This window comes from Balaenoptera acutorostrata, chromosome 16, assembly GCF_949987535.1.
Source record: "Balaenoptera acutorostrata chromosome 16, mBalAcu1.1, whole genome shotgun sequence".
NCBI lineage: Eukaryota > Metazoa > Chordata > Mammalia > Artiodactyla > Balaenopteridae > Balaenoptera > Balaenoptera acutorostrata.
In genome coordinates, this window is record NC_080079.1 from 16,395,830 (window position 1) to 16,420,558 (window position 24,729).

Sequence of the window (24,729 nt, forward strand, 5' to 3'; positions counted from 1 at the left end):
CAGAGCTGGCGCCTTTCCTGGCCTTCTGCTTTCCTTCCTGTGAAGGCAGCACTTTCCCATGGCTCCATCGCTGGGTCCCAGCACACCCTAGAGTAAGCAGGGCAGGGGTGGTACTTCTGCTTCCCAGATGAGCAAACTGGGACTCGGGGAGAAGTGGTCCTGCGTCGGGGGGCGGGTAGAAATAGCATGGGTAGAAGCCGGCTGAGCCAAAATGGGGAAAGCAACTGGTCTGTGCTGGACAAGTGTATTGTGAAGGTGAAGCGAGAAAGGATTTTGTTGTCGTTGGAAGGAGATCCTGAAAAGGAGAAATCAGGGCGAGAAGATGGCAAAAGGATTCCAAGAGGGGAGGGGTACGGGGCAAGGGAAGAGAAATTTGGAACCAGGAGTTCTAGTAAGAAGGCCCTGGGGAGAGAGGGAGGGGATACCCCTAAATAAATGAATTTGTTTTAAAATGCGGTCAGAGCTAGTCCCCAGGCCTCCTGCGCAGCCCACAGATTTCTCTGCACGTCTCACTGTTATGAATCCTTTGAGACTGGTGGCTTTTACCACCCTGTGCTGAATCCTCTTTCGCCGTGTCTTCCAGACTGATGCAGAGAAAGTTCTCAGAGCCGAACACTTACATTGACGGCCTGCCCAGCCAGGATCACCAGGAGCTGCTGTATGATGACGTGGAGGTGTCGGAGCTGACGGCAGTGGTAAGGACGCCGGCTGGGCTGCAGCCTGGGGCTGCCCATCCTCTTCCTGCCAGACCTCAATGCCTCAACGCCAGAGATCGTTAGATGGTCCCTAAGAGGAATGGACTCCAGGTCACCCTCAGGGCCATCAGTGCAGAAACCGAGGCGCAATGAGGTCATATTTTGTACAGTGGGGCAGTGCCGTCTGCCTGGCGTGGGGACTTGTCTAGATAAAACAGCTGGTTAATCACCCTGGTCAGTGCCAGGGGTGTGGGGTGTGGCGGTGGGATGGGGAGCAGCAACACCATTAGCCTTTTTTGAAAATTGAAGTATGGCTGATTTGCAGTATTCTATTAGTTTCAGGTTTACAGCACAGTGAGTCAGTATTTTTATAGATTATATGCCATTAAAAGTTATTACAAAATAATGGCTGTAATTCCCTGTGCTGTACAATATATCCTTGTTGCTTATCAACATAGCAGTTTGTATCTCTTAATCCCATACCCCTATCTTGCCCTTCCCGCCTACCCTCTCCCCACTGGTAACCACTAGTTTGTTCTCTGTATCTGTGAATCTGTTTTGCTATATTCATTTGTTTGTATTATTTTTTAGATTCCACATGCAAGTGATATCATACAGTATTTGTCTTTCTCTGTCTGATTTATTTCACTAAGCATAATATTCTCTAGGTTCACCCATATTGCTGCAAATGCCAGAATTCCATCCTTTTTTATGGTTGAGTAATATTCCGTGTGTGTGTGTATATACACACACACACATATATAATACATACATACATCTTCTTTATCCATTCATCTGTTGGACACTAGGGTTGCTTCCATATCTTGGCTACTGGAAATAGTGCTGCTGTGAACACTGAGGTGTGTATAGCTTTCCAAATTAGTGCTTTTGCTTTTTCTGGATGTAGACCAAGGAGTGGAATTGCTGGATCAGATGGTAGTTCTATTTTACTGTTTTGAGGAACCTCCGTACTGTTTTCCATAGTGGCCGCACCAGTTTACATTCCCACCAACAGTGCACAAGGGTTCCCTTTTCTCCACATCCTCGCCAACATTTGTTATTTATAGGCTTTTGAAGATAGCCATTCTGACAGGTGTGAGGTGGTTATCTTGTGGTGGTTTTGATTCGCATTTCTCTAATAATTAGCGATATTGAGCATCTTTTCATGCGCCTATGAGCCATTTGTATGTCTTCCTTGGAAAAATGTCTGTTCAGGTCTTCTGCCCATTTTTTGATTTTTTTTTTATATTGAGTTGTATGAGCTATTTATATATTTTGGATATTAACCCCTTGTGGGCCATATCATATGCAAATACTTTTTCCCATTCCATAGGCTGTCTTTTCATTTCATCAGTGGTTTCCTTTGCTGTGCAAGAGCTTTTAAGTTTAATTAGATCTCATTTGTTTATTTTTCCTTTTATTTCTTTTGCCTTAGGAGACAGATCCAAAAAAATTATTGCTATGATTTATGTCAAAGAGTGTTCTGCCTATGTTCTCTTCTAGCAGTTTTATGGTTTCAGGTCTTACACTGAGGTCTTTAATCCATTTTGAGATTATTTTTGTATATGGTAGGAGGAAACGTTCTACCTCATTCTTTTACGTGTAGCTGTCCAGACACCATTAGCCTTTGAGGCTCATAGCTGAGGTGCAATAATCACCCTGACAGCAGGTCTCCTTCACTGGGCATGGGTCTCTGTGCTAAGGGCTTCTGTGGGTTATCTCATTTAATCCCAGCCACCTGATAGGGAGGTACTACTAGCCTCTTCTCTCCAGATGAGGAAGTGAGGTCGGGAAGATGAAGTACTGTCTCCTGGGTCCCCCAGCTCTTGAATGGCAGACCCAGGCCTTCTAACTCCAGCTCAGCAGGAGGTTCCCTGGGAAGGAGGCCCTGCGAGCTCCGGCACAAGGAAGGGGACAGGAGACCTGCGGCAGGGCCCCCTCCGGAGCCCAGGGAGCCGAAGCAGTGGAGAAAGCCCCCCGTCTCTTCCCTATGCAGGGGGAGGCCCCTGAGGAAGCTGCTCCTGCGACAGGTGCTCCGAGTGAGCCTGACCCCGACCGCGTATACCTGGACCTCACGCCCGTCAAGTCCTTCCTGCACGGCACCGGCGGTGCACAGGCCCGGGCCTCCTCACCCATGCCACCCCAGCCGGACCCTCCGGCCGAGGCCCTCTCTGCAGACCTGAACCCCACCCCCGATGAGCCCCTCGTAAAGTCTCCAGAGAACCCTGAGTTGCAGGTACAGGGGGTCCCCCAGCAGGTGAGCTGGCCTCACCTTCTGGGGCGCCTCGGCCAGCTGGGTCCTGTTTGCTTTCTCCCAAAGCAGATGCAGCAGGGGAGTCAGGAACCTGAGGAGCCGTGCCTGGGAATCACGGCAGTCAAAATCCAGACTGAACAGCAGAAGATCTCCTTCCCACCGAGCTGCCCTGACACTGTGCCCGTCGCCCCAGCCGGGGCCAGCCCACCTGTGAAAGACAGGTTGAAGGCAACCAATGCAGGTGCCTGTGCTAGATAAGAGTTGAAGGCTTTAGAAAGGGCTTGGAGAAGTTAGCCCAATTCCCTCCCTTTCAGATGAGGAAACAGAGGCTCAGAGAGGTGAAGGACTTGCCCAACGTCACACAGCAAAGAAAGGGTGGGCCCCATTTCCTTTTCCGTCCGTGCTAGGCTGGCCTGGCATCCAGCTCTAATCTACTACCAAAGCCCTGGGTTCTGTCTGAGCTTGTGGAGTGGGGTGGGACAGCCCTCAGGGGCCAGCCTGGCTGACCCGGGGGTTCCCCTCTCTGGGTCTGCAGAGATCAAACTTGGCAAGAACAGGACAGAAGCCGAGGTGAAGCGGTACACAGAGGAGAAGGAGAGGCTTGAGAAGAAGAAGGAAGAAATCCGTGGGCACCTGGCTCAGCTCCGGAGGGAGAAACGGGAGTTGAAGGAGACCCTGTTGAAGTGTACAGGTAAGGGGCCCCCCCAGCAGAGAGGGCCCGCGGAGGGGCCTGGGCTTTCCGGGGGAAGAATCCGGATCTGTGCACCTGGGCTGCAGCCCCGTCAGCCTTTGGCACTGGTGGATGCTCTCTGCAAAGCCCTCCCCCTCCAGCCTGTCTGAAGGGTCGCTGTCCTGTACCAGGACGTAGTTGGAAAAGCTGGTGAAAGGAGGAAATTCTCCAAAAATTATGTGTTTAGACCTGAAATGTTTGATTCTCACTTAACACAAATGAATATTTCTTGGCCCATCTTCTAATGCAGTGCCAAGGTCTTTTCCTGCCATCCGGGCTGGCTGATGGGAGCCCCGGGTCATGGTTTCCACATTAACCACATCTCTAATGCCTCATCTGGTCGTTTCTTTACAAGCACCTTAAGTTTGTGTTCATTTTAAAGAAATCTGAATCCTTGTAGATTATTTTCCAAGTCATTCTCTTATCATTCTTCAGACGTTTCCTAGCACCTTGTCTCTCCCAAGACCTTTCAGCAGCATTTGACTTCGTTTTCAGAGAGTAACTCTGGGCTCAGTTAATATTTAAACTGCAGACTCACACTAACAAACAGGTTTGGGCTCTCTGGGAAGCTTATAACATGATTGGAGGCGGAAGGTCATGGGGGCACAAAGTGACCCACTGGTTTTTGTTTTTTTTTAATATTACATCTTTATCGAGAGAGAATTCACAGACCATACGATAACCCATTTACAGGTGGTTTTCAGTATATTCACAGAGTTGTGCGGCCATCACCGCCGTCAATTTCAGAACTTTCATCACTCCTCCTCATTAGCAGGCGCTCATGCTCAGGATTCTATATTGAACACATGTGGTACCATCCTTTCCTCTAGCAGCAAGCTCCTAGGATTGACTCTTCATAAGTCCTCATTTCTTGGTGCTACAGGACCAACCTGAGAACTCCAGGGTGAAGAGGGAAGCATAAAACAGGGCTGAGAAGGTGCCAGGGCTGAGGACCACTGCTCCACTAGGCCCAGGGAAGCAGCACGCGCCAGAAGGATGGAGGGAACCGTGTGGGGCAGGTTGCAACGGCCCAGCCATCCTCCAAGGGTCATTAATAAAGCTTCTCTGTCCCTTTGGGGTCGCTGTCACAATAGCAGGTATCCAAACAACTGAGAGTCTCTCTACCAGAAGGGACTTAGGACTCAGGTTCGGGCCCTCTTGTGAAGGCAGAGCTCTTCTTCCAGGGCCTCCCCAGCCTCTGTGGAGTGCGGACACAGGACCTGGGCTGGGAGGCCGCCCACCACATAGAGGCCCATCCCAGCCCTGAGTGTTGGAGCCAGAGCTGTGGTCCGGGGCCACTTGGGGTCCCGTTCCGGCAGAGCGTGTGCGAATCCTGCCTCCCCCCGGTGGGGCTTCTGGCTGAAGGGCTGTTTGTTCCCTGCAGCCGACTGCCTTCTCTCTGCAGACAAGGGGGCGGCGGCCGGCCTGGAGGAGAAGCTGAAGGAGATCGACGAGGAGTGCAGGGTGGAGGAGCGCAGGCGTGTGGACCTGGAGCTCAGCATCGTGGAGGTGAAGGACAGCCTGAAGAAGGCCGAGGCCGGGCCCGTGACGCTGGGCACGACCGTAGACACCACCCACCTGGAGAACGTGAGCCCCCGCGTGAGTTCGGGAGCCGCGTTCCTCTGAGCTGCTTGCAGGGCCTCCTGGACTGGGTCACCCCTCCCCGCCCTGAACTCAGCCCTCCCTCTCTCCTGTCACCACAGCCCAAAGCTGCCACCCCGACTCCTGCCCCGGACTGTACCCCAGTCAACTCCGCAACTGCGCTCAAGAACAGGCCTCTGTCGGTCATGGTCACGGGCAAAGGCACCGTCCTCCAGAAAGCCAAGGTACGCGGTCATTCCCGGCCTCCTTCAGGGCCACGGGTGGACAGCAGAACTGTCACTACAGTGGGGGCCCCCTTCTGATGCGGGTGGCACTTTCCTGCTTCGAGTGAGGGCTCTGCTCTCAGCAGGAAGGGGCGGGGGCTTTGCTGTGTCTTTGGCATTGACCAACCAGAAAGGTGCTTGCGCTTGGTTCAGTGTCCTTACCAGTCAGCCTGAGGGCGCGTGAATCCCTGCACTGCCCGCCACGTGATTATCAGTAGAGTCCAGGGGAGAGCTGCAGTTCAGAGACAGACTGGGGCTGGACAGTTTTCCAATTAAAAAAACCTCAGTGACTCTGAAGGACTTCTGCCATGAAAACTAAAGAAGCAGATTCAGACAGGTGACGGATTTGCCTAAAGCCATCCGGCCAGCTGGTGGCAAAGGCTCAGTAAGGCGTAAACAGGGAGCCGATGCCACTGCTGGGTTTTTCCCTGAGGGCTAGACAAAAAGTGTTATGAATCCTTGACTCATTTATACAGTAAAGAGCGTGCCTAGAGCTGCCTGTGTTTTTGGCAAACTCTGCTCCTTATTTTTATCCTGCTTATTACCTGCAGGAGATATTTTGAGGCACCTGCACCAATGACTAAGTATTAAATCTGTGCACGCACATGAGCCACTGCCACCTCACTGCCACGGCAGACATCACTCACCCCCCTCTCTGCTGCTCCATGGCCTCAAAATCTCTGAACACGTGCTCCAAGCAGTGGGGGACACACAGGGGTTGAACCTTACTTAATTGGCGTCTCTATTCCTAGCTTCTTCTAGGAATAGGTAGGTTGGCTACAGAGGAAAACTAACTTTCTTCTTTTGTGGGGGGGATGCTGGTGTTTGAATGGTACCCTAGGAATGGGAGAAGAAAGGAGCAAGTTAGGAAACAAACTTCATCTAGAGACTCTCCTGTCAATATGGACCTTGGTGACAATCCTGCTTCGTTACAGTCTTCGTTAAAGCAGCAACTCTGTAAAAGGGTGAGTCTGTTTACAAGGAAAAGGAAGGACTGGGGTTCTATGAATGGAAAACTTCAGCTAAGAGGAGGCTCTGTCCCTTCGCAGGGCCAAAGGAAATAATACAACAACAAAAAAGACTTTTTTGGAGACCTAAGTCTATTGGTTGTAAACATTACATTGCTGTATTTAGGGGTATTCTGTGTTTCTTCCTTGAAGTTTTCAGCAATTGCCTTATCAAGGTTTTTAAGTGAAAAGATTCTGATGTGGAGACTTTGGTGGAAGAGAAAAATTAAGGTAACAGGGCCCTGTCCCACTGATCACATGGCTTTGGTGATTGAGAAGGTCTAAACTCCTGACTGTCATCTCCTATCTGATTCTTAGCAGTGTCAGGGGTTAAACCGTCCTTGTCTTCAACTGTGTAAAACCATCTATGGTTTTTTGAGAAATGGTAACGGGGAAAACATTTGGGACCAAGCTGAGGCACTGTTCCCAGTAAATTAAGGACTTTTTATCAGGCTAAAGCAGGCCAGAACCAATTGCTTTTAAATAAAATTTTAAGTGATGCTGTATTACATAGAAAAAAAGATGTTTAAAATCCTGTAATTTAGAACAGTGAAAAGTGTCTTTTGAGATTTAACTGACATTTTACATTACCATAGAAACAAGATTACCCTGTGTTTACAGATTCAGTCCTGTGGTGAGGTGATTTTTAAGAGAAGAGTTATTTAATATAATGTTCTCTTAGTCCCTGTTTTTTTAAGTTGTGCTCTATGTCCAGGCCCTTTCCAAGAAAAAAGGGGCGAATTTTGTTTCTGGTGGTCTCTTTCTTCTCTTAAAATTGGCAGTGCTGTTCTTTGTGTTGCCCGTTCTTCTCTTCTGATGGCACTGGTTAACACAGGTTGGAACATATCACCTATCATCTCTCAGCCTCATTTCTGGGGGTTCTGAATCAGAGTTTTTTAACACTGGTTCCTGAGAACTAAAGGTCTTTTGAGTCTTATTGTCTTTCTAATCCCAGGGCATTTATTTCCTTTGTCATAAACACTTGGTGTCCCACGTGGTGAATTAGTTTTTTTTTTTTTTTTTAATAAAATGTTAATTGTATTTTCTTGTATTTCATGGAACGACTTGGGGCAAGGCCTGGTAGACTTCTACTTCAAGGGGGAAAGAAACATCATGGTTATTTATGCACTGAACTTCAAACTATGCGCAGTAAAAACTGGTAGAACTACAAGGTGGGATCTTAGCAGGAGACTTTAAGCCTCCTTAAATCAAGTGGCATAGGTAAGGCTGAAAGAAGATTTTAATAGTAAAATTAACACAAAGGAAACATCTTTAGAAGCTGATCATACATAAGTGACTTAAAGTCAGTACTCCTAGAAATTAAACACACTCCTAAATAATTCTTGGGGGGAAAAAAGGTACCAATACCTGGAAAGTTGCCTTAGTAGTAGTAATTAAGTTTATAGCATAAACATGCTGGTTTTAAAAATGACAAAACCAAATTTCTGGCTCATTGAAAAGGCGAATACAATAAAAAGACAGCCTAGGGCAGTATTAAATGGCAGAACTGAAAAGGAGGCCTTAAGTACAGATACTGACAAGACTTTTTAAATTATAAGAAAACACTATGAATATAGCAGCTTGAACGTTTGAGGACTATATATTTTTCATTTTAGAAAATTAGAATTTTGTATCAGAGCTATACTAACACACATTGCAGAAGAAAAGCAAACAATCTCATTTTTGAACACAGATGAAAAAAAGCTTTAAAATATTGGCAAGTGAAATTCAACAGTGCTTAAAGAATCAGGTATTGTGACCAGACAGCATTCATCCAAGAAATCAAAGGTGGTTCAACAACTGAAAATATACTAATGGGTAATTTATCATATTAACTGATTAAATGTGAAAAAACATCTTCTGAAAGGAAGCAGAAAAGCAAACCACAAATCTCAACACTCCTAATAAACACTCTTTGTAAGCTAGGAATAGAAGTAAACATTCCTTACCAAGTAATCCACAGAAAATAACATATAATGATGAAAAAGTCCCTTCAAGTCAAGAACCAGATGCATGCTGTCACCACTACTTTTTAAAACATTATTCTGAAGGTTCTAGACAATGCAAGATGACAAGAAAAAGCAGTATAAGATTTCAAAAGGAAGAGACAAACCTGTTATTACTTGTAAATGCTATCTTTCTAAAAAAGAGAATCAAATAATCAACTATTAGAACTAAAGCATTTAGCAAGTTGGCTGGAATAAGGATCATTTGGAGAAAAAAAATATTTATGATCTGTAGTGTTTAAGTTTTTCCAAGGAGAACATATTTATACATTACATGTGTAATTAAAAGCCAATTTATTTTAAAAGAAAGAAAACGGGTTGGCTGGGAAAAGATCACTTAAGGCTATCTTGTTAGGAATTCCCTCTGCCACTACTGGGACCCCAAAAGGGTTGAACTCTTCACACCTTCACTAGAAAAGGTAAAAAAGTTTCAAGGGCTGGGACCTAAAAATAGAAACAGTAAAGCCTTTGATATGTAAGCCCAGGGACCACAGTTTTGTGGGGGGTTTTTTAAGTCCAATTCAAATGGGACATCAAAATGTCAGCCCTGAACCAGACAAAAAGCCTACACTATGAAATGATTAAACTGCTGTTAATATAAAGACAAGGGGTTCATGTAAATTCAGACATCACCTATCAGCACCTGCCAGGTGGGCATGTGACGCTGCTCTGATGTCACCTTCTGCCAAGGCAAAAGCAATAATAGGAATGAAAATATCCCTTGAACGCAGTGCTCAGCACACAGGACTTTTTAACGTCTAACAGAAGCATGGTGATGACCTGTCAAGTACTTTTCTTGCACCAGAAATCCTAAAGTTCTTAAAGCTAAGCAGTACTTAAACCAAGGTAGCCTTGAATGTTTGCCTATAAAACATCACAATAAGGTATTTACTTTAAAAATAAAAACTGTGGTAAAGTATTTGGATTTAAATCAGAGATCTACAAAGGCTTCTACCAAAAACCCAACTCCCAACACGACCACCCAGGGGGAGAATTGATTCCTAAATACTGTGGGGTAAGGAAATATCTGGTTCATCAGAAAATATTCCAACTAAGCCTCTTTGCCATTTAGGTACAAAAACTCCTGTTAAATAAATAACCAACATTACTTCTTGAAATATTCCTTTCAAAACCAGGTCTAAAAAAAAAAAACCTAAAACCAAGCAGCATAAGATCTACGCCTAAAAAAACAAAACTCCTCCAAGTTTCTTTGTTCTATATTGATTGAGTTTAAGAATTCTACTCCTGGGGCTTCCCTGGTGGCGCAGTGGTTTAGAATCCGCCTGCCAATGCAGGGGACATGGGTTCAAGCCCTGGTCTGGGAAGATCCCACATGCCGCAGAGCAACTAAGCCCGTGTGCCACAACTACTGAGCCTGCGCTCTAGAGCCCATGAGCCACAACTACTGAGCCCACGTGTCACAACTACTGAGCCCGTGAGCCACAACTAGTGAAGCCCGTGTGCCTAGAGCCCATGCTCCGCAACAAGAGAAGCCACTACAATGAGAAGCCTGTGCACTGCAACGAAGAGCAGCCCCCACTCACCGCAACTAGAGAAAGCCCGTGTGCAATGAAGATCCAGTGCAACCAAAAATAAATTAATTAAAAAAAAAAAAAAGAATTCTACTCCTTTCTGCCCCCAAAGGGCAGAGTAAGACAAGCACTCAAGAAACACCCTGCAATTAACCCTCCTAAGTAAAAGCTGAGAAGCCCCTCGAAGGGAATGCTGCCCAGTGCCCAGGCCCAGCTCACGTGGCCCCTCGAGACCAGGGCTGTTTGCACACTCAGTCCCTCCCCCAAGGGCAAACAGCTGCTTAATCAGTCACCTTCCAGTCTGGGGCCTTTCCAACTCCCAGACGCGGATCCAGTCACCAAAACAAGTCACAAATGCCACTCAAGCCCCTTTTCAAACTAAGAATGAATCCATCTGGGACATCTTAGGAGAAAGATGTGTTTAAAGGTCCACCCTCTGTCTATATTGAAATGCCATCACGTCAGGGGTCCGAGTGACACTCTCGTCACTGCCTTCTGTTGGGCATGACTGTCCCAACAACGTTCTACTTAGCATCTGTTGTGGGAAAAGTGAGCTTCAAACAGGCCATCAAAAGCCTCCAGGTTTCTCTGTTCCTCCTCAGGGGAAAGGTGGCAGATGACACCAGCTCAGCAGCGCTCAACTAGGTCAGCAAAGTAAGTACTTACACCTGAAGAGTTTTCAACATCGTCGTTAGGGGGAAATCAGCTGCTACCACGTCCCTAGGCAGCAGTGTCTGCAGCTGGGCCCTCTCTTCGCCCTGGGTCAGGAGAGTGGGCAGGAGGGTTCCGGACAGGGCTGAAGGCAGACACGCAAAGGACCCCACGAGACGGGATGCTCCACTGAGGGTAGGCCCCCTTTCAGCGCCCAGGGGACCCAGGCCTTCTTGGTAGCAGCTGGGAGGGGGGCAGCTGCTGCCCTCCTGCAGGCTCTCGGCTGGGGCCACGTGTCTTGGGGGCGTCTCCTCTCAAGGCCCCTGGGAAAGAAGTGAACTTTGAGGACACGAGGAGTGTCTGAGTCCTCTTCTCAACCAACTAGCTGCCTCACGGGCCCCATCATGCCTTGCTCTTACTCCATAAGCCAAGGAAGAGGTGCCCCTCACATCACGCCTGGTATCGGGAAGCCCACCTCTACCAGTGCCTGAAAACCCAGGGCTCCAATGGGAATCATCCTCTGGCTGCCGCTGCTGTTCTAACTTTAAATGCATGAACAGTGGCCACAGGTGGGCCAGAGTGCTGCCCAGCAATCACTCTCTACGTCCTTACTCTAGTCCCCTTCTCCCCTAGACAGTTACTAGTTCTCTTGCCTCCTCAAACCCCAAGTCTCCCCATCCTCACTGTCAGCTGAGCAAACAGAAACGCTCGGAGCGCCCACTGACTCCCACCGCCACATGCACCCACCCACCTGTACCCGTGCCCACATCCTCTGCCTGCCTTCCAGTTACGCCGGGTCCACTTGCTCCTCCCTCCCAGTCATCAATTTTCATCAGTTAGAGTGTGCTCAGCACCATCCAATACACTACGTGCTGTACTTATTTGCTGTCTCCCTCACTAGAATGGAAGCTCCACGAGGGCAGAGATTCTCTCTGTCCTGCTTCCTGCTCTGTTCCCCGCACCTAGAACGGCACCTGGGATGTAGGAGGCACCCACTAAATGTTTCCTGCATGAACGAACAAATGATTGATTCCCTCCACTGATGCCCTAGAGCCTCCTTTGGCTGTGGCCCTGGGGCTCAGGAGGACTCAGAACAGCACCCCAGCTCCCGAGTGCACGCAGGCGCCCCACTCACGGCTCTCACAGTGCGGGCCCTCCCGGCCATCCCGGCACTCGCAGCGGTAGCTCCCGTTGTGCAGGACGCAGGTGCCCTCGCTCATGCACGGGCTGGGTGTGCAGAGGTTAACCGGCCGCTTGGCTTCTGCAAGGGAGCACGTGCCAGCAGACCCAGCCTGGGCTGGCCCCAAAGACCCCGCTCTAAGGAAGCCCAGTACAGAGGCGAGGCCACCAGAGCAGTCTTACACATCTTAGTGGTTCCATGGGCCTCTGAGCCACAGGTTAGTTGGGCCCCAGGCCGCACGGCCGGTCAAAGACCCGACTTCCACCCAGCTTTCCTACACGTGTACAGAGGCTCCCTCTCTCGGACGGGCCATGCACACAGCAGTGCTTATTATTATTATGGCCACGTGCTTTTTAAAGAGTGGAAAGGATGTCACTGGCAAAAGGAAGGCTTGGAGTCAGGCTGTCCTGGCTGTGTCTGCTCCTACCAAGGTCAATGCCAACCCGGGGTCCTATGCGTATCCTAATGACGTCTTCTCTTTAAGTGGGGTGCACATGTTCTCAAGTTTGGGAAGAGGTGCCTGTGTTAAATTCTCTGCACCTTAAATGTCAAATGGGGCCAGTTGTGCATGCCTCCTGCAGAGTTTCGTGTGAGTGTGGCACTTAACATAAAGCCCGGCATGTGGAAAGCGCCTGGCAGTTGGGTTGAGTTGCTGTCCCTGTAATGATGTACATGAAGGCTCGGGCTGAGGTCCTCCCTTGGAGGCGGCCCCGAGGGTGTGGATCGCCCCCCACTCACCTCTGCATATCCACTCGATGAACATGTCCTGGTGGTGCCTCAGGTCTGCGTAGGCTGCCAAGTGGACCAAGGAGTCCCAGGGACCTGTGACCCCCCACAGTGCCTCCCTCAGCACGGGCCCCATGCCCATCACCAAGACAGAGACGCTGCTGTCCCTCAGCTTCTGGGCAGGGACGGCCACGTCCTCTGCCCCCTCCCACACGTGACCACCACTGCAGCCTTGGGGACACCAGGCCACGCGCCCCTCCGGACCGTCATCACCTTGTCATAGATGTGCAGCAAGGTCATGCCTGCTGAGCCCACCCCACCCAGGTAGGGGGCCTGGCTCCTGGCCCGCAGTGCTGCAGTGCCGGGGGTCCAGCCCAAAGGCTGTCTGGACCCGGCCGCCATACACCACCAGGCCCATCTGTGTCACGTCAGGGCTCACGTCAAACCGGAGGGCACAGCTTCTCACGAAGCTCTGCATCTGGGCGAAGTCCTCGGGCCCCACAGAGGCCGAGGCGTCCAACATGAAGACCAGGTCCAGCGACTGGGCCTGGCAGCCTGTAGAACAAGCAGAGTGGACCTCAGGGGCCAGCAAAGTGAGGACTGTGCTGGGGTGAGCGGAGCCCAGGTCAGCCGGTCTGCTGTCTGTCCACTGCAGTATCCGTCCTCCACCCTCTCCTGGAATGGCAGCAGGACACGTGAATGCTCAGCTAGACCACGTTCCTAGCCTCCCTGGCAGTTGGGTGTGGCCACACGACAAGTTCTATATAATGGGTTGTGATTGCAAGTAATTGTGCAATTTCCAAGTTATGTCCTCAAAAGGAAGCTGCTTGCCTTCCACTTCCCCTCTGCCCTCTTCCTGCTGTCTGAGAAACAGTGACCCTGAAAGTCAGAGGTGGAACCACAAGATAGCCAAGCCACCCTGCTGGGCACCCTGGGCGCTCACCTCTGAACTGTTATGTGAGAGGAATAAACGTCCACTGTGCGTAAGCCATTGAGCTCTGGGGCCTCATCTATGCCATTACGGAGCGCCCTCCATGTGCCGTGCACTGTACACAAGGCACTGATTATACCATGTGGACAAAACTGCCAATGCCTGTCCTTGATGGGCTGACAAACGTGAAACCAACAAAGAATTACAAACTATGTGAGCAGCCGTGGAGGAAAGGAGCAGGGTGCTGGGAGAGGGACCAGCAGGGGCGACATGGGTGGGCAAGGATGGGGTCAGGGCTCCTCTGAGGAGCGACATTTCAGCTGAAGACTGGAGATTCAGAACTCCTTATTAACAATAATAAATAGCAATACCTACAATTCTGAGCGTACATTCTGAGCTTACTGTGTACTAGTGTGTATGTTGCTTGTCTTATTTAACCCTCACAAAAGCCCCTCTGGAGGTACTACTATTAGTCCAATTTTACTGACCAGTAAAGTGAGAAGTTACTCATCACAAGGCTAGCATAGAGAAGAGTCGGGCTGTGCTTGCGGCCCCCAGTACAGGCCCTGGTTAAGTTGCTACCAAAGGGAGGAAGGGCCTGCCACTGGCCAGCTGGCCCCCGGGTCGGGCGAGGCTGGCCCGCAGCTGGCACGGTGCAGGCCTGGTCCTTACCTGGGCACTGCTGGCTGCACCGCTTTCCCCGCAGCTTCAGGATTTGGCCGAACAGGTCCTGCGGGCCGGCGTAGATCATGACGCGCTCCGGGCTGCCCGTGACCTCCTCCAGCTCCGCCCGCACGGCCTCGCTGCCCACGCCCTGCAGGAGCAGCTCCCGGGCCCTGGCGAAACGCGCCAGGCAGGCCACCTGGTCCTGAGAGCGCACCTCGGTCATCAGGACCACGGCCCTGCGGGGCCAGTCCAGGCCCGTTCCCAAAGCCACGCTCTGCCGCCTACCGCAGGGCCCGGCCTGTCAGGGTGCCGCCGCCACCGAAGGGCAGGTCGTCGAGGCTCCTGACCAGGTCCGCACGTCCCGGTACTCGCCCACGGGCACGGCCACGGCCAGCTCGGCGCCGTAGCGGGCCACGCCCATGCGCGCCCGGGAGTCCTCGCTCAGCGCCGCCGGCACGAACCGCTTCACGGAGGCCTTGGCCCGCAGGAAGCCCTCCGGGGTGGCAGCCGCCGAGCCGGCCAGCGGGAAGAGCACGTCGGCTCTGCACTCCAGGCTCAGCTTCGGGGCTGCCAGGATCACAGCGGCCGTCACGCTGTGGAGCACGCAGACCACTGTCCCACCCGGGACCCCCAGCCGCCACGTGGGGCCGGAGCCGCCTGCCTCCCAGGAGGGAGATGGGACACTGACACAGAGGCTTCAGGGCCTAGTGACCAGTGCAGGTCACAGGGTTAGACACGGCCGGACACAGAGCTCCCTGGCTCCCACCACGTGTCTCCAGCTCACCACTTTTTCAAAAGAAAAATAGAATCTATAACTTTTTCCCATTATGGTTAGTGCTTCTTGTGTCCTGTTGGAGAAATCTTTGTCTACCCCAAGATCATGAAGATATGCTCCTATGTTTTCTTCCAGAAGCTTCACAACTTTGCCTTTTACATTTACATCTATGATCCATCTGGACTTGATTTTTTGTGTAGCTTGTGAGGTAAGGAGTCAACATATATATATATTTTTTCCCCATGTAAGTCTCCAATTGACCCAGCACTACAGTTTTTAGAAGGTTACTATTTAACAAGTCCCGTCCTATGTGTCAAGCGTTGTGCTAAGAATCTTATTTCAAACTCCCAGAACCGTAGGGGGGGGGGTAAAGCCGGTTATAATCTTCATTTCATAGTTTTAAAACCAAAAGGGGTTGAAGCTTCTCACTCCTCCTCTTCTTGGGAGAGGGGAGAAGAGACTCAGCCCAGAACCAGGACCCAGTTCGGCCAGCGCCAGCCTGCAGCCGGGCTCCGCGAGGCTCACAGATCAAGCGGCAGCCGTTCTAAAGCTAAGAAGCCAGGAGCCGCGTCCTACCCAGAGCTCCACCACCTGAGCTGCTTCTTCGTGGGACCCTCAGTGTATCATTTGAGACATCAGATCGGCGGTGTGCTTGAAAAGCAGGTGGCCCTAACTCCAGGGCCAGTTCCTACCTAGTAGCTAAAAGGGTGGCAGGTGAGCAGCAGGAGCCCCGGCTCCACTGCTCCCCAACAGTCAGAGTCTGGGAAGTCCTGTGCACACGTACCGCAGTCAGCCTCCCCTCCAAAGGCCGGCGGGCAGAGGCAGTGGTACCTGTCCAGTCCTTCTGGAACACACGTGCCCCCATTCTGGCAGGGCTGCGAGTCACGGGGCCTATCAGAGAGATAGATGCCTGTTAACAGCCTGGCAATCAGCCCAGAGATGTGAAGGGGTTTGGCTACCCTGCCCCACCAGGGCCCAGCCCCTTCCTTTCCCCAGATGCACTAGGAAATTAGTCTCAACACCTGTAGCAAAGAGGAAAAGGAAAGCAAATGAGGTACGTAAGGCAGGGTTAGGGTGTAGGTAGTAACAGACACTCAATGGTGGGCTCAGTAAGGCCCCGTGTGAATTACAGGCTCACTTGGGGATCTGCCAGTGGGATCTGGCTCCTGGCTCTGATACTGGGAACACGTGTTATGGACTGATTTTCTACCCCCCCACCTCCAAATTTATATGTAGGAGTCCAAACCCCCAATACCTTAAAAATGTTAATCTGGTACTTGGTGGGCACATGATTGTAATTAAAGTATACACTTCTGGAAGGTAGGAATTATCGAGGGTAACTCTGGGCTCCTAGGCCAGCAGTTCTGTCAGTTGGAGTTTCATGCAAACAACTGAGGGCTCATTAACAGCACCAACAGTGGCCTTTAACTGAGCAGCTATTATGGGGCCAGGTATTGTGCTAAGCGCTACACATGTATGATCTCACTTCACTGATACAACTGGATGAAGCAGGTACTGTGAACTGCCACGTCACAGATGAGGAAGCTGAAACCTGACGAACAGAAGTCACGTGCTGAAGGTCAGCTACTTGGAAAGTGGCAGAGCTGGGACTCAAACACAGGTCACTCTGGTTCCAAAACCGTAAGTCCTTGAGCTTTAATTTCTGAGCAGAAACAACCCCACTTTCAGTTCCTCCCATGTGTCAGAGACCAGCCAAGTTGGAACTTTAAAATAAGATGCCCGAAGGATCACCTAACCCCAGGCAGGAAGCACCATCCTGCTTGCAAACAAAGCCTCTGGCTCTGCTTTCGAGGGACGGACTCCCGACCTCATCAGGAGTAGCATATCCACACAAGCACTGATGCCAAGACACTTCAGTGTGATTTCTGTGCTCCTGGGTCAGTGAGATGCACTAGACCCCGGGGTGAGGAGCAGTGAGGGCCCGTTGGGAAGCCAGGCTGCATGATCTTAATGGTGTTGAAAAGTCCTCCTGTTTGCTTGGGACTCTGTAGCTGATGAAGCACTTTGGTGGACATCACCTACTGAATCTTCCCTAGGATCCCTTGTATGGTACCCCCTATCATCCAGAGCAGGGAAATGGGGAGTCCAGACATGGGGCAAACATTACCCCATTTTACAGAGGAGGAAAGTGAGGCTCAGGTATCTTGCCCTGAGTTTGGTGCTAGATGTGAGGCTTTCTGTCTGCACAGCTGGGGCTCAGTGCACGCCCTGCTCTGCCTCTTGTCAATGCAAGGGGCCCTGGTTAAGGAAGTAATTCCAAAGCCTTCACTCCCTTTCTCAGTGAAAATATACCACTGACCAAGGGAGGCATGAGTATGGCATGAGCAGAGGAAATGCCTGTCCCTGTGCCCTGGAGCTCGGTCCAACCCCACCCGCTGCCCCAGGAGTACACATGCCCCTTTGGGAGCCAGCCTAGTCCCAGGGCCAGAAAGAAGAGGAGAATCCAAGAGGCAGACTGTACCTGGGCGGGTGGTCCTGTAGCAGGTGGCAGGGTGGGTTAAGAACACTCTCTTCCAGCTACAACCCAAGGAAACAAATGGTAGAGATCAAAGGTTTAACAGGAGAGGGTATTTAAAACACTAAAAGCTGACACAAGATGCCAATGCAGAAGCAAGTCAAGAAAGACTTGGTTCTCTTTTTTTCCCTGATTCTACCCAACTTTTGTCTGCACATAGAGTAGGAGATATTTCAAACTACTCAATTAAAAAAAAAAAGATAATGGAAGCTGGCTATCATGTCACAAATTAGAGATATCTGTGTTCAATACTCTGAACTACAGCAACAGCTTCCTATTACGAGTTACTTTCTGGGGCCAGCACAATGAGTGGGGGGTGGGAAATACTGGGATTAGGCAACTGGATTCTGGTTATGTGACCCCAGGCAAGTTACTTTCCTTCTCTGGTCTTCCGTTCCCTCTTCTATATAGCAACTCTGTAGTTTTCAACTCTGTTCCTCAGAGCCTCAGTGGAGAGGGAAGAGGACTGTTCAGGGCTCCTCCAGTGCCCCAGCCCCACCTCCCCACCCCAAATGTGCTTTTCCTGATCTGCATAACAAGTGTCCATACGAGGCTCCGTAGCTCAGGAGGATTTGCAAACCACTGGCTGGTCTCAATGACCTCTGAGGTCGGTTTGAGTGACAACCTTCTGTGACAACACAAGGGCCTCCATTCCTGTGCTGGCTTCCATGCTCCAGCCATTCCCATCGTTACTTCAAGTCCTCGGCTACTTGAAGAGACAGCAGTCTCCTCTTCCAGATGGGAAAATAGGTTCAGGGCTGAATTAAGTTGCCCAAAGTCACACGGTTACCAGAACACAGCAGAGCTGGGATCCGAACTCCACCTCCCACTCCAAAGCCCATGCATCCTGCCCTCTGGGCCTCGCCCCCTGGCTCTCCTGAGTCTGTGGGGCAATGGGTCGACCACAGAGGAGGGGTTCCTCGTCCCTCGGGCAGAAAGCCCTCCTCTTGGCTGGCAGCAGCTCCATGGATGGCCTCATCTAAGGAGATTCTCCTGGGGCCTTCGCGACAAAGTTCTCTAAAACTTGCCAAAGAGCACTTCTCCCGGTGAGATCCCACCCAGGGCTGCTCACCTGGGGGGCAGGCTAATTGGGCTTACCTCTAGGGCGGGGGCTTTACTGAGGCAAAACATCCACTTGGGATAAAAGCCAAGTCAGACATTCACAGAAAGATAGACAAGATGAAAAGGCAGAGCGCTATGTACCAGATGAAGGAACAAGATAAAACCCCAGAAAAACAACTAAATGAAGTGGAGATAGGCAACCTTCCAGAAAAAGAATTCAGAATAATGATAGTGAAGATGATCCAGGACCTCGGAAAAAGAATGGAGGCAAAGATCGAGAAGATGCAAGAAATGTTTAACAAAGACCTAGATGAATTAAAGAACAAACAAACAGAGATGAACAATACAATAACTGAAATGAAAACTACACTAGAAGGAATCAATAGCAGAATAACTGAGGCAGAAGAACGGAGAAGTGACCTGGAAGACAGAATGGTGGAATTCACTGCTGTGGAACAGAATAAAGAAAAAAGAATGAAAAGAAATGAAGACAGCCTAAGAGACGTCTGGGACAACATTAAACGCAACAACATTCGCATTATAGGGGTCCCAGAAGGAGAAGAGAGAGAGAAAGGACCCAAGAAAATATTTGAAGAGATTATAGTCGAAAACTTCCCTAACATGGGAAAGGAAATAGCCACCCAAGTCCAGGAAGCGCAGAGAGTCCCATACAGGATAAACCCAAGGAGAAACACGCTGAGACACATAGTAATCAAATTGGCAAAAATTAAAGACAAAGAAAAATTATTGAAAGCAGCAAGGGAAAAATGAAAAATAACATACAAGGGAACTCCCATAAGGTTAACAGCTGATTTCTCAGCAGAAACTCTACAAGCCAGAAGGGAGTGGCATGATATACTTAAAGTGATGAAAGGGAATAACTTACAACCAAGATTACTCTACCCGGCAAGGATCTCATTCAGATTTGATGCAGAAATCAAAAGCTTTACAGACAAGCAAAGGCTAAGAGAATTCAGCACCACCAAACCAGCTCTACAACAAATGCTAAAGGAACTTCTCTAAGTGGGAAACACAAGAGAAGAAAAGGATCTACAAAAACAAACCCAAAACAATTAAGAAAATGGTCATAGGAACATACATATTGATAATTACCTTAAACGTGAATGGATTAAATGCTCCAACCAAAAAAACACAGGCTTGCTGAATGGATACAAAAACAAGACCCATATATATGCTGTCTACAAGAGACTCACTTCAGACCTAGGGACACATACAGACTGAAAGTGAGGGGATGGAAGATATTCCATGCAAATGGAAATCAAAAGAAAGCTGGAGTAGCTATACTCATATCAGATAAAATACTTTAAAATAAAGAATGTTACAAGAGACAAGGAAGGACACTACATAATGATCCAGGGATCAATCCAAGAAGAAGATATAACAATTATAAATATATATGCACCCAACACAGGAGCACCTCAATACAAAAGGCAACTGCTAAAAGCTATAAAAGAGGAAATCGACAGTAACACAATAATAGTGGGGGACTTTAACACCTCACTTACACCAATGGACAGATCATCCAAAATGAAAATAAATAAGGAAACAGAAGCTTCAAATGACACAATAGACCAGACAGATTTGATATTTATAGGACATTCCATCCAAAAACAGCAGATTACACTTTCTTCTCAAGTGCGTACGGAACATTCTCCAGGATAGATCACATCTTGGGTCACAAATCAAGCCTCAGTAAATTTAAGAAAATTGAAATCATATCAAGCATCTTTTCTGACCACAACGCATGAGATTAGAAATGAATTACAAGGGGGCTTCCCTGGTGGCGCAGTGGTTGAGAATCTGCCTGCCAATGCAGGGGACACAGGCTTGAGCCCTGGTCTGGGAAGGTCCCACATGCCGCGGAGCAACTGGGCCCGTGAGCCACAATTACTGATCCTGCGCGTCTGGAGCCTGTGCTCCGCAACAAGAGAGACCGTGATAGTGAAAGCCCGCGCACCGCAATGAAGAGTGGCCCCCGCTTGCCACAACTAGAGAAAGCCCTCGCACAGAAACGAAGACCCAACACAGCCATAAATAAATGAATTAATTAATAATAAAAAAAAAAGAATTACAGGGAAAAAAACCGTAAAAAACACAAACACATGGAGGATAAACAATACGTTACTAAATAACCAAGAGATCACTGAAGAAATCAAAGAGGAAATCAAAAAATACCTAGAGACAAATGACAATGAAAACACAACGATCCAAAACCTATGGGATGCAGCAAAAGTAGTTCTAAGAGGGAAATATATAGCTATACAAGCCTACCTCAAGAAACAAGAAAAATCTCAAGTAAACAATCTAACCTTACACCTAAAGGAACTAGAGAAAGAAGAACAAACAAAACTCAAAGTTAGCAAAAGGAAAGAAATCATAAAGATCAGAGCAGAAATAAATGAAATAGGAACAAAGAAAACAATAGCAAAGACCAAAAAAACTAACAGCTGGTTCTTTGAGAAGATAAACAAAATTGATAAACCATTAGCCAGACTCATCAAGATAAAGAGGGAGAGGACTCAAATCAATAAAATCAGAAATGAAAAAGGAGAAGTTACAACAGACACAGCAGAAATACAAAGCATCCTAAGAGACCACTACAAGCAACTATACGCCAATAAAATGGACAACCTGGAGGAAATGGACAAATTCTTAAAAAGGTATAACCTTCCAAGACTGAACCAGGAAGAAACAGAAAATATGAACAGACCAATCACAAGTAATGAAATTGAAACTGTGATTAAAAATCTTCCAACAAACAAAAGTCCAGGACCAGGGAAGCCTGCGCGTCTGGAGCCTATGCTCCGCAACAACAGAGGCCACGATAGTGAGAGGCCCATGCACTGCGATGAAGAGTGGCTCCCGCTTGCAGCAACTAGAGAAAGCCCTCACACAGAAACGAAGACCCAACACAGCCAAAAATAAATAAATAAATTAATTAATTTAAAAAAACATATTAATGTGCTTTTTCCTTTGAACTTTCTTGTATTTGACTTGCCGCTCATTCTGCACCCAAGGTCAGAGGAAAGGGCTGGGATAAACAACCTAAGATAAAGTCACTGGGGATGGGGGCAGTAACAAGATGGCTGGGTAGAAGGACGTGAGCTCACCCCCTCTCACAAAAACACCAAAGTTACAACTAACTGCTGAACAACCATCGACAAAAAACCGCTGGAACCTACCAAAAAAGATATCCAAAGACAAAGAAGAAGCCACAACAAGATGGTAGGAGGGGCACAACTGCGATAAAATCAAATCCCATACCTGCTGGGTGGGCAACCCACAAACTGGAAAATAATTATATCTCAGAGGTTCTCCTATAGGAGTGAAAGTTCTGAGCCCCACGTCAGGCTCCCCAGCCTGCAGGTCTGGCATCAGGAGGAGGAGCTCCCAGAGCATCTGGCTTTGAAGGCCAGCAGGGTTTGATCACAGGAGCTCCACAGGACTGGGGGTAACAGAAACTCCACTCTTGGAGGACACACACAAGGTCTCGTGCATACCAGGACCCAGGGGAAAAAGCAGTGACCTCATAAGAGCCTGGGCCAGACCTACCTGCTGGTATTGGAAGTGGGGGTAATTACCTTAAACATAAACAGATTAAATGCTCCAAACAAAAGACACAGACTGGCTGAAATGGATACAAATACAAGACCCATGTATATGCTGTCTACAACAGACCCACTTAAGATCTAGGGATACATACAGGCTGAAAGTGAGTAAATGGAAAAAGGTATTCCATGCAAATGGAAATCAAAAGACAGCTAGATTAGCAATACTCAGATCAGACAAAACAGACTTTAAAATAAAGACTGTTACAAGAAATAAAGAAGGATACTACATAATGATCAAGGGATCAATCCAAAAAGAAGATATAACAATTGTAAATATATATGCACCCAACATAGGAGCACCTCAATATATAAGGCAAATACTAACAGCCATAAAAGGAGAAATCAACAGTGACACAATAATGGGTGGGGCTTTAACACACCACTTTCATCAATGGACAGATCATCCAGACACAAAATCAATAAGGAGACACGGGCCTTAAATGACACAGTAGACCAGACGGACTTAACTGATATTTATAGAGCATCCTGTCCAAAAGCAGCAGAATACACATTCGTTTCAAGTGCACATGGCACATTCTCCAGGACTGACCACATGCTAGGCTACAAAGCAAACCTCAGTAAATTTAAGAAAACTGAAATCATATCAAGCATCTTTTCCGACCACAATGCTATGAGAATAGAAATAAACTACAAGAAAAAAACTGTAAAAAACACAAACACATGGAGGTTAAACAATATGTTACTAAACAACCAGTGGATCACTGAAGAGATCAAAGAGGAAATCCAAAAGTACCTAGAGACAAATGAAAGTATGATGATCCAAAACCTATGGGATGCAGCAAAAGCAGTTCTAAGAGGGAAGTTTATAGCAGTACAATCTTACCTCAGGAAACAAGAAAAATCCCAAATAAACAACCTAACCTTACACCTAAAGCAGTTAGAGAAAGAAGAACAAACAAAACCCAAAGTCATTAGAAGGAAAGAAATCATCATAAAGATCAGAGCAGAAATAAATGAAATTGAGATGAAGAAAGTGATAGAAAAGATCAATGAAACTAAATGCTGGTTCTTTGAAAATATAAGCAGAATTGATAAACCTTTAGCCAGACTCATCAAGAAAAAAAGGGAGCAGACTCAAATCAATAAAATTAGAAATGAAGAAGTTACAACTGACACCAAAGAAATACAAAGGATCATAAGAGACTACTACAAGCAACTATACGCCAATAAAATGGACAACCTAGAAGAAATGGACAAATTTTAGAAAGACACAATCTCCCAAGACTGAACCATGAAGAAATAAAAAATATGAACAGACCAATCACAAGTAATGAAATTGAAACTGTGATTTAAAAACTCCCAACAAACAAAAGTCCAGGACCAAATGGCTTCATAGGTGAATTCTATCAAACATTTAGAGAAGCGTTAGCACCTATCCTTCTGAAACTCTTCCAAAAAATTGCAGAGGAAGGAACACTCCCAAACTCCCAAACTATATGAGGCCACCATCACCTTGATACCAAAACCAGACAAAGATACCACAAAAACAGAAAATTACAGGCCAATATCACTGATGAACACAGACACAAAAATCCTCAACAAAGTACTAGCAAACCGAATCCAACAATACACTAAAAGGATCATATAACATGATGCAAGGATCGTGGTATATCCCAGGGATGCAAGGATTTTTCGATATCTGCAAATCAATCACTGTGATATACCACATTAACAAACTGAAGAATAAAAACCATATGATCATCTCAATAGATGCAGAAAAAGCTTTTGACAAAATTCAATACCCATTTATGATGAAAACTCTCCAGAAAGTGGGCATAGAGGGAACTTAACTCAACATAATAAAAGCCATATATGACAAAACTACAGCCAACATCATACTCAATGGTGAAAATCTGAAAGCATTTCCTCTAAGATCAGGAACAAGACAAGGATGTCCACTCTCGCCACTTTTATTCAACATAGTTTTGGAAGTCCTAGCCATGGCAATCAGAGAAGAAGAAGAAATAAAAGGAATCCAAATTGGAAAAGAAGTAAAACTGTCACCGTTTGCAGATGACATGATACTATACATAGAAAATCCTAAAAGAAAACTACTAGAGCGCATCAATGAATTCGGTAAAGTTGCAGGATACAAAATTAATACACAGAAATCTGTTGTATTTCTATACACTAACAACAAAAGATCAGAAAGAGAAATTAAAGAAACAATCCCATTTATCACTGCATCAAAAAGAATAAAATACCTAGGTAAACCTACCTAAGGAGGCAAAAGACCTGTACTCCAAAAACTACATGACACTGATGAAAGAAATCGAAGCTGACACAAACAGATGGAAATATATACCATGTTCTTGGATTGGAAGAATTGATATTGTCAAAATGACTATACTATCACAAGCATGCTACAGATTCAATGCAATCCCTATCAAATTACCAATGGCATTTTTCACAGAACTAGAACAAAAAAAATTTTAATTTGTATGGACCCCGAATAGCCAA

The 24,729-nt window shown here is 47.7% G+C and overlaps 2 protein-coding genes across 14 annotated transcripts in view; one reads left to right on the plus strand and one right to left on the minus strand.

The window, feature by feature from the left end:
* Positions 1 to 7,584, plus strand: part of AFAP1L2 (actin filament associated protein 1 like 2) — a 98,472-nt gene extending 90,888 nt beyond the window's left edge. For 5 of the 13 annotated variants that reach the window (XM_057531397.1, XM_057531403.1, XM_028164252.2 and 2 more), the window contains 7 exons: positions 584 to 695; positions 2,692 to 2,931; positions 3,016 to 3,190; positions 3,485 to 3,640; positions 5,064 to 5,278; positions 5,383 to 5,505; positions 6,386 to 7,583. In XM_057531397.1, the coding sequence (XP_057387380.1) occupies positions 584 to 695; positions 2,692 to 2,931; positions 3,016 to 3,190; positions 3,485 to 3,640; positions 5,064 to 5,278; positions 5,383 to 5,505; positions 6,386 to 6,412 (1,048 nt within the window). In that variant the 3' untranslated portion in view covers positions 6,413 to 7,583. Of the gene's footprint in view, positions 1 to 583; positions 696 to 2,691; positions 2,932 to 3,015; positions 3,191 to 3,484; positions 3,641 to 5,063; positions 5,279 to 5,382; positions 5,506 to 6,385 lie in introns of all 13 variants that reach the window. The other 8 variants (XM_057531404.1, XM_057531406.1, XM_057531399.1 and 5 more) reach the window with 7 other exon arrangements.
* Positions 7,585 to 10,751: 3,167 nt separating this feature from the next.
* Positions 10,752 to 24,729, minus strand: part of VWA2 (von Willebrand factor A domain containing 2) — a 36,318-nt gene continuing 22,340 nt past the window's right edge. Inside the window, 10 exon segments of the mRNA XM_057531420.1 lie at positions 10,752 to 10,885; positions 11,876 to 12,001; positions 12,659 to 12,847; positions 12,850 to 13,007; positions 13,009 to 13,201; positions 14,250 to 14,503; positions 14,505 to 14,598; positions 14,601 to 14,810; positions 15,803 to 15,928; positions 17,501 to 17,556. Coding sequence (XP_057387403.1) covers positions 10,752 to 10,885; positions 11,876 to 12,001; positions 12,659 to 12,847; positions 12,850 to 13,007; positions 13,009 to 13,201; positions 14,250 to 14,503; positions 14,505 to 14,598; positions 14,601 to 14,810; positions 15,803 to 15,928; positions 17,501 to 17,556 — 1,540 coding nt within the window.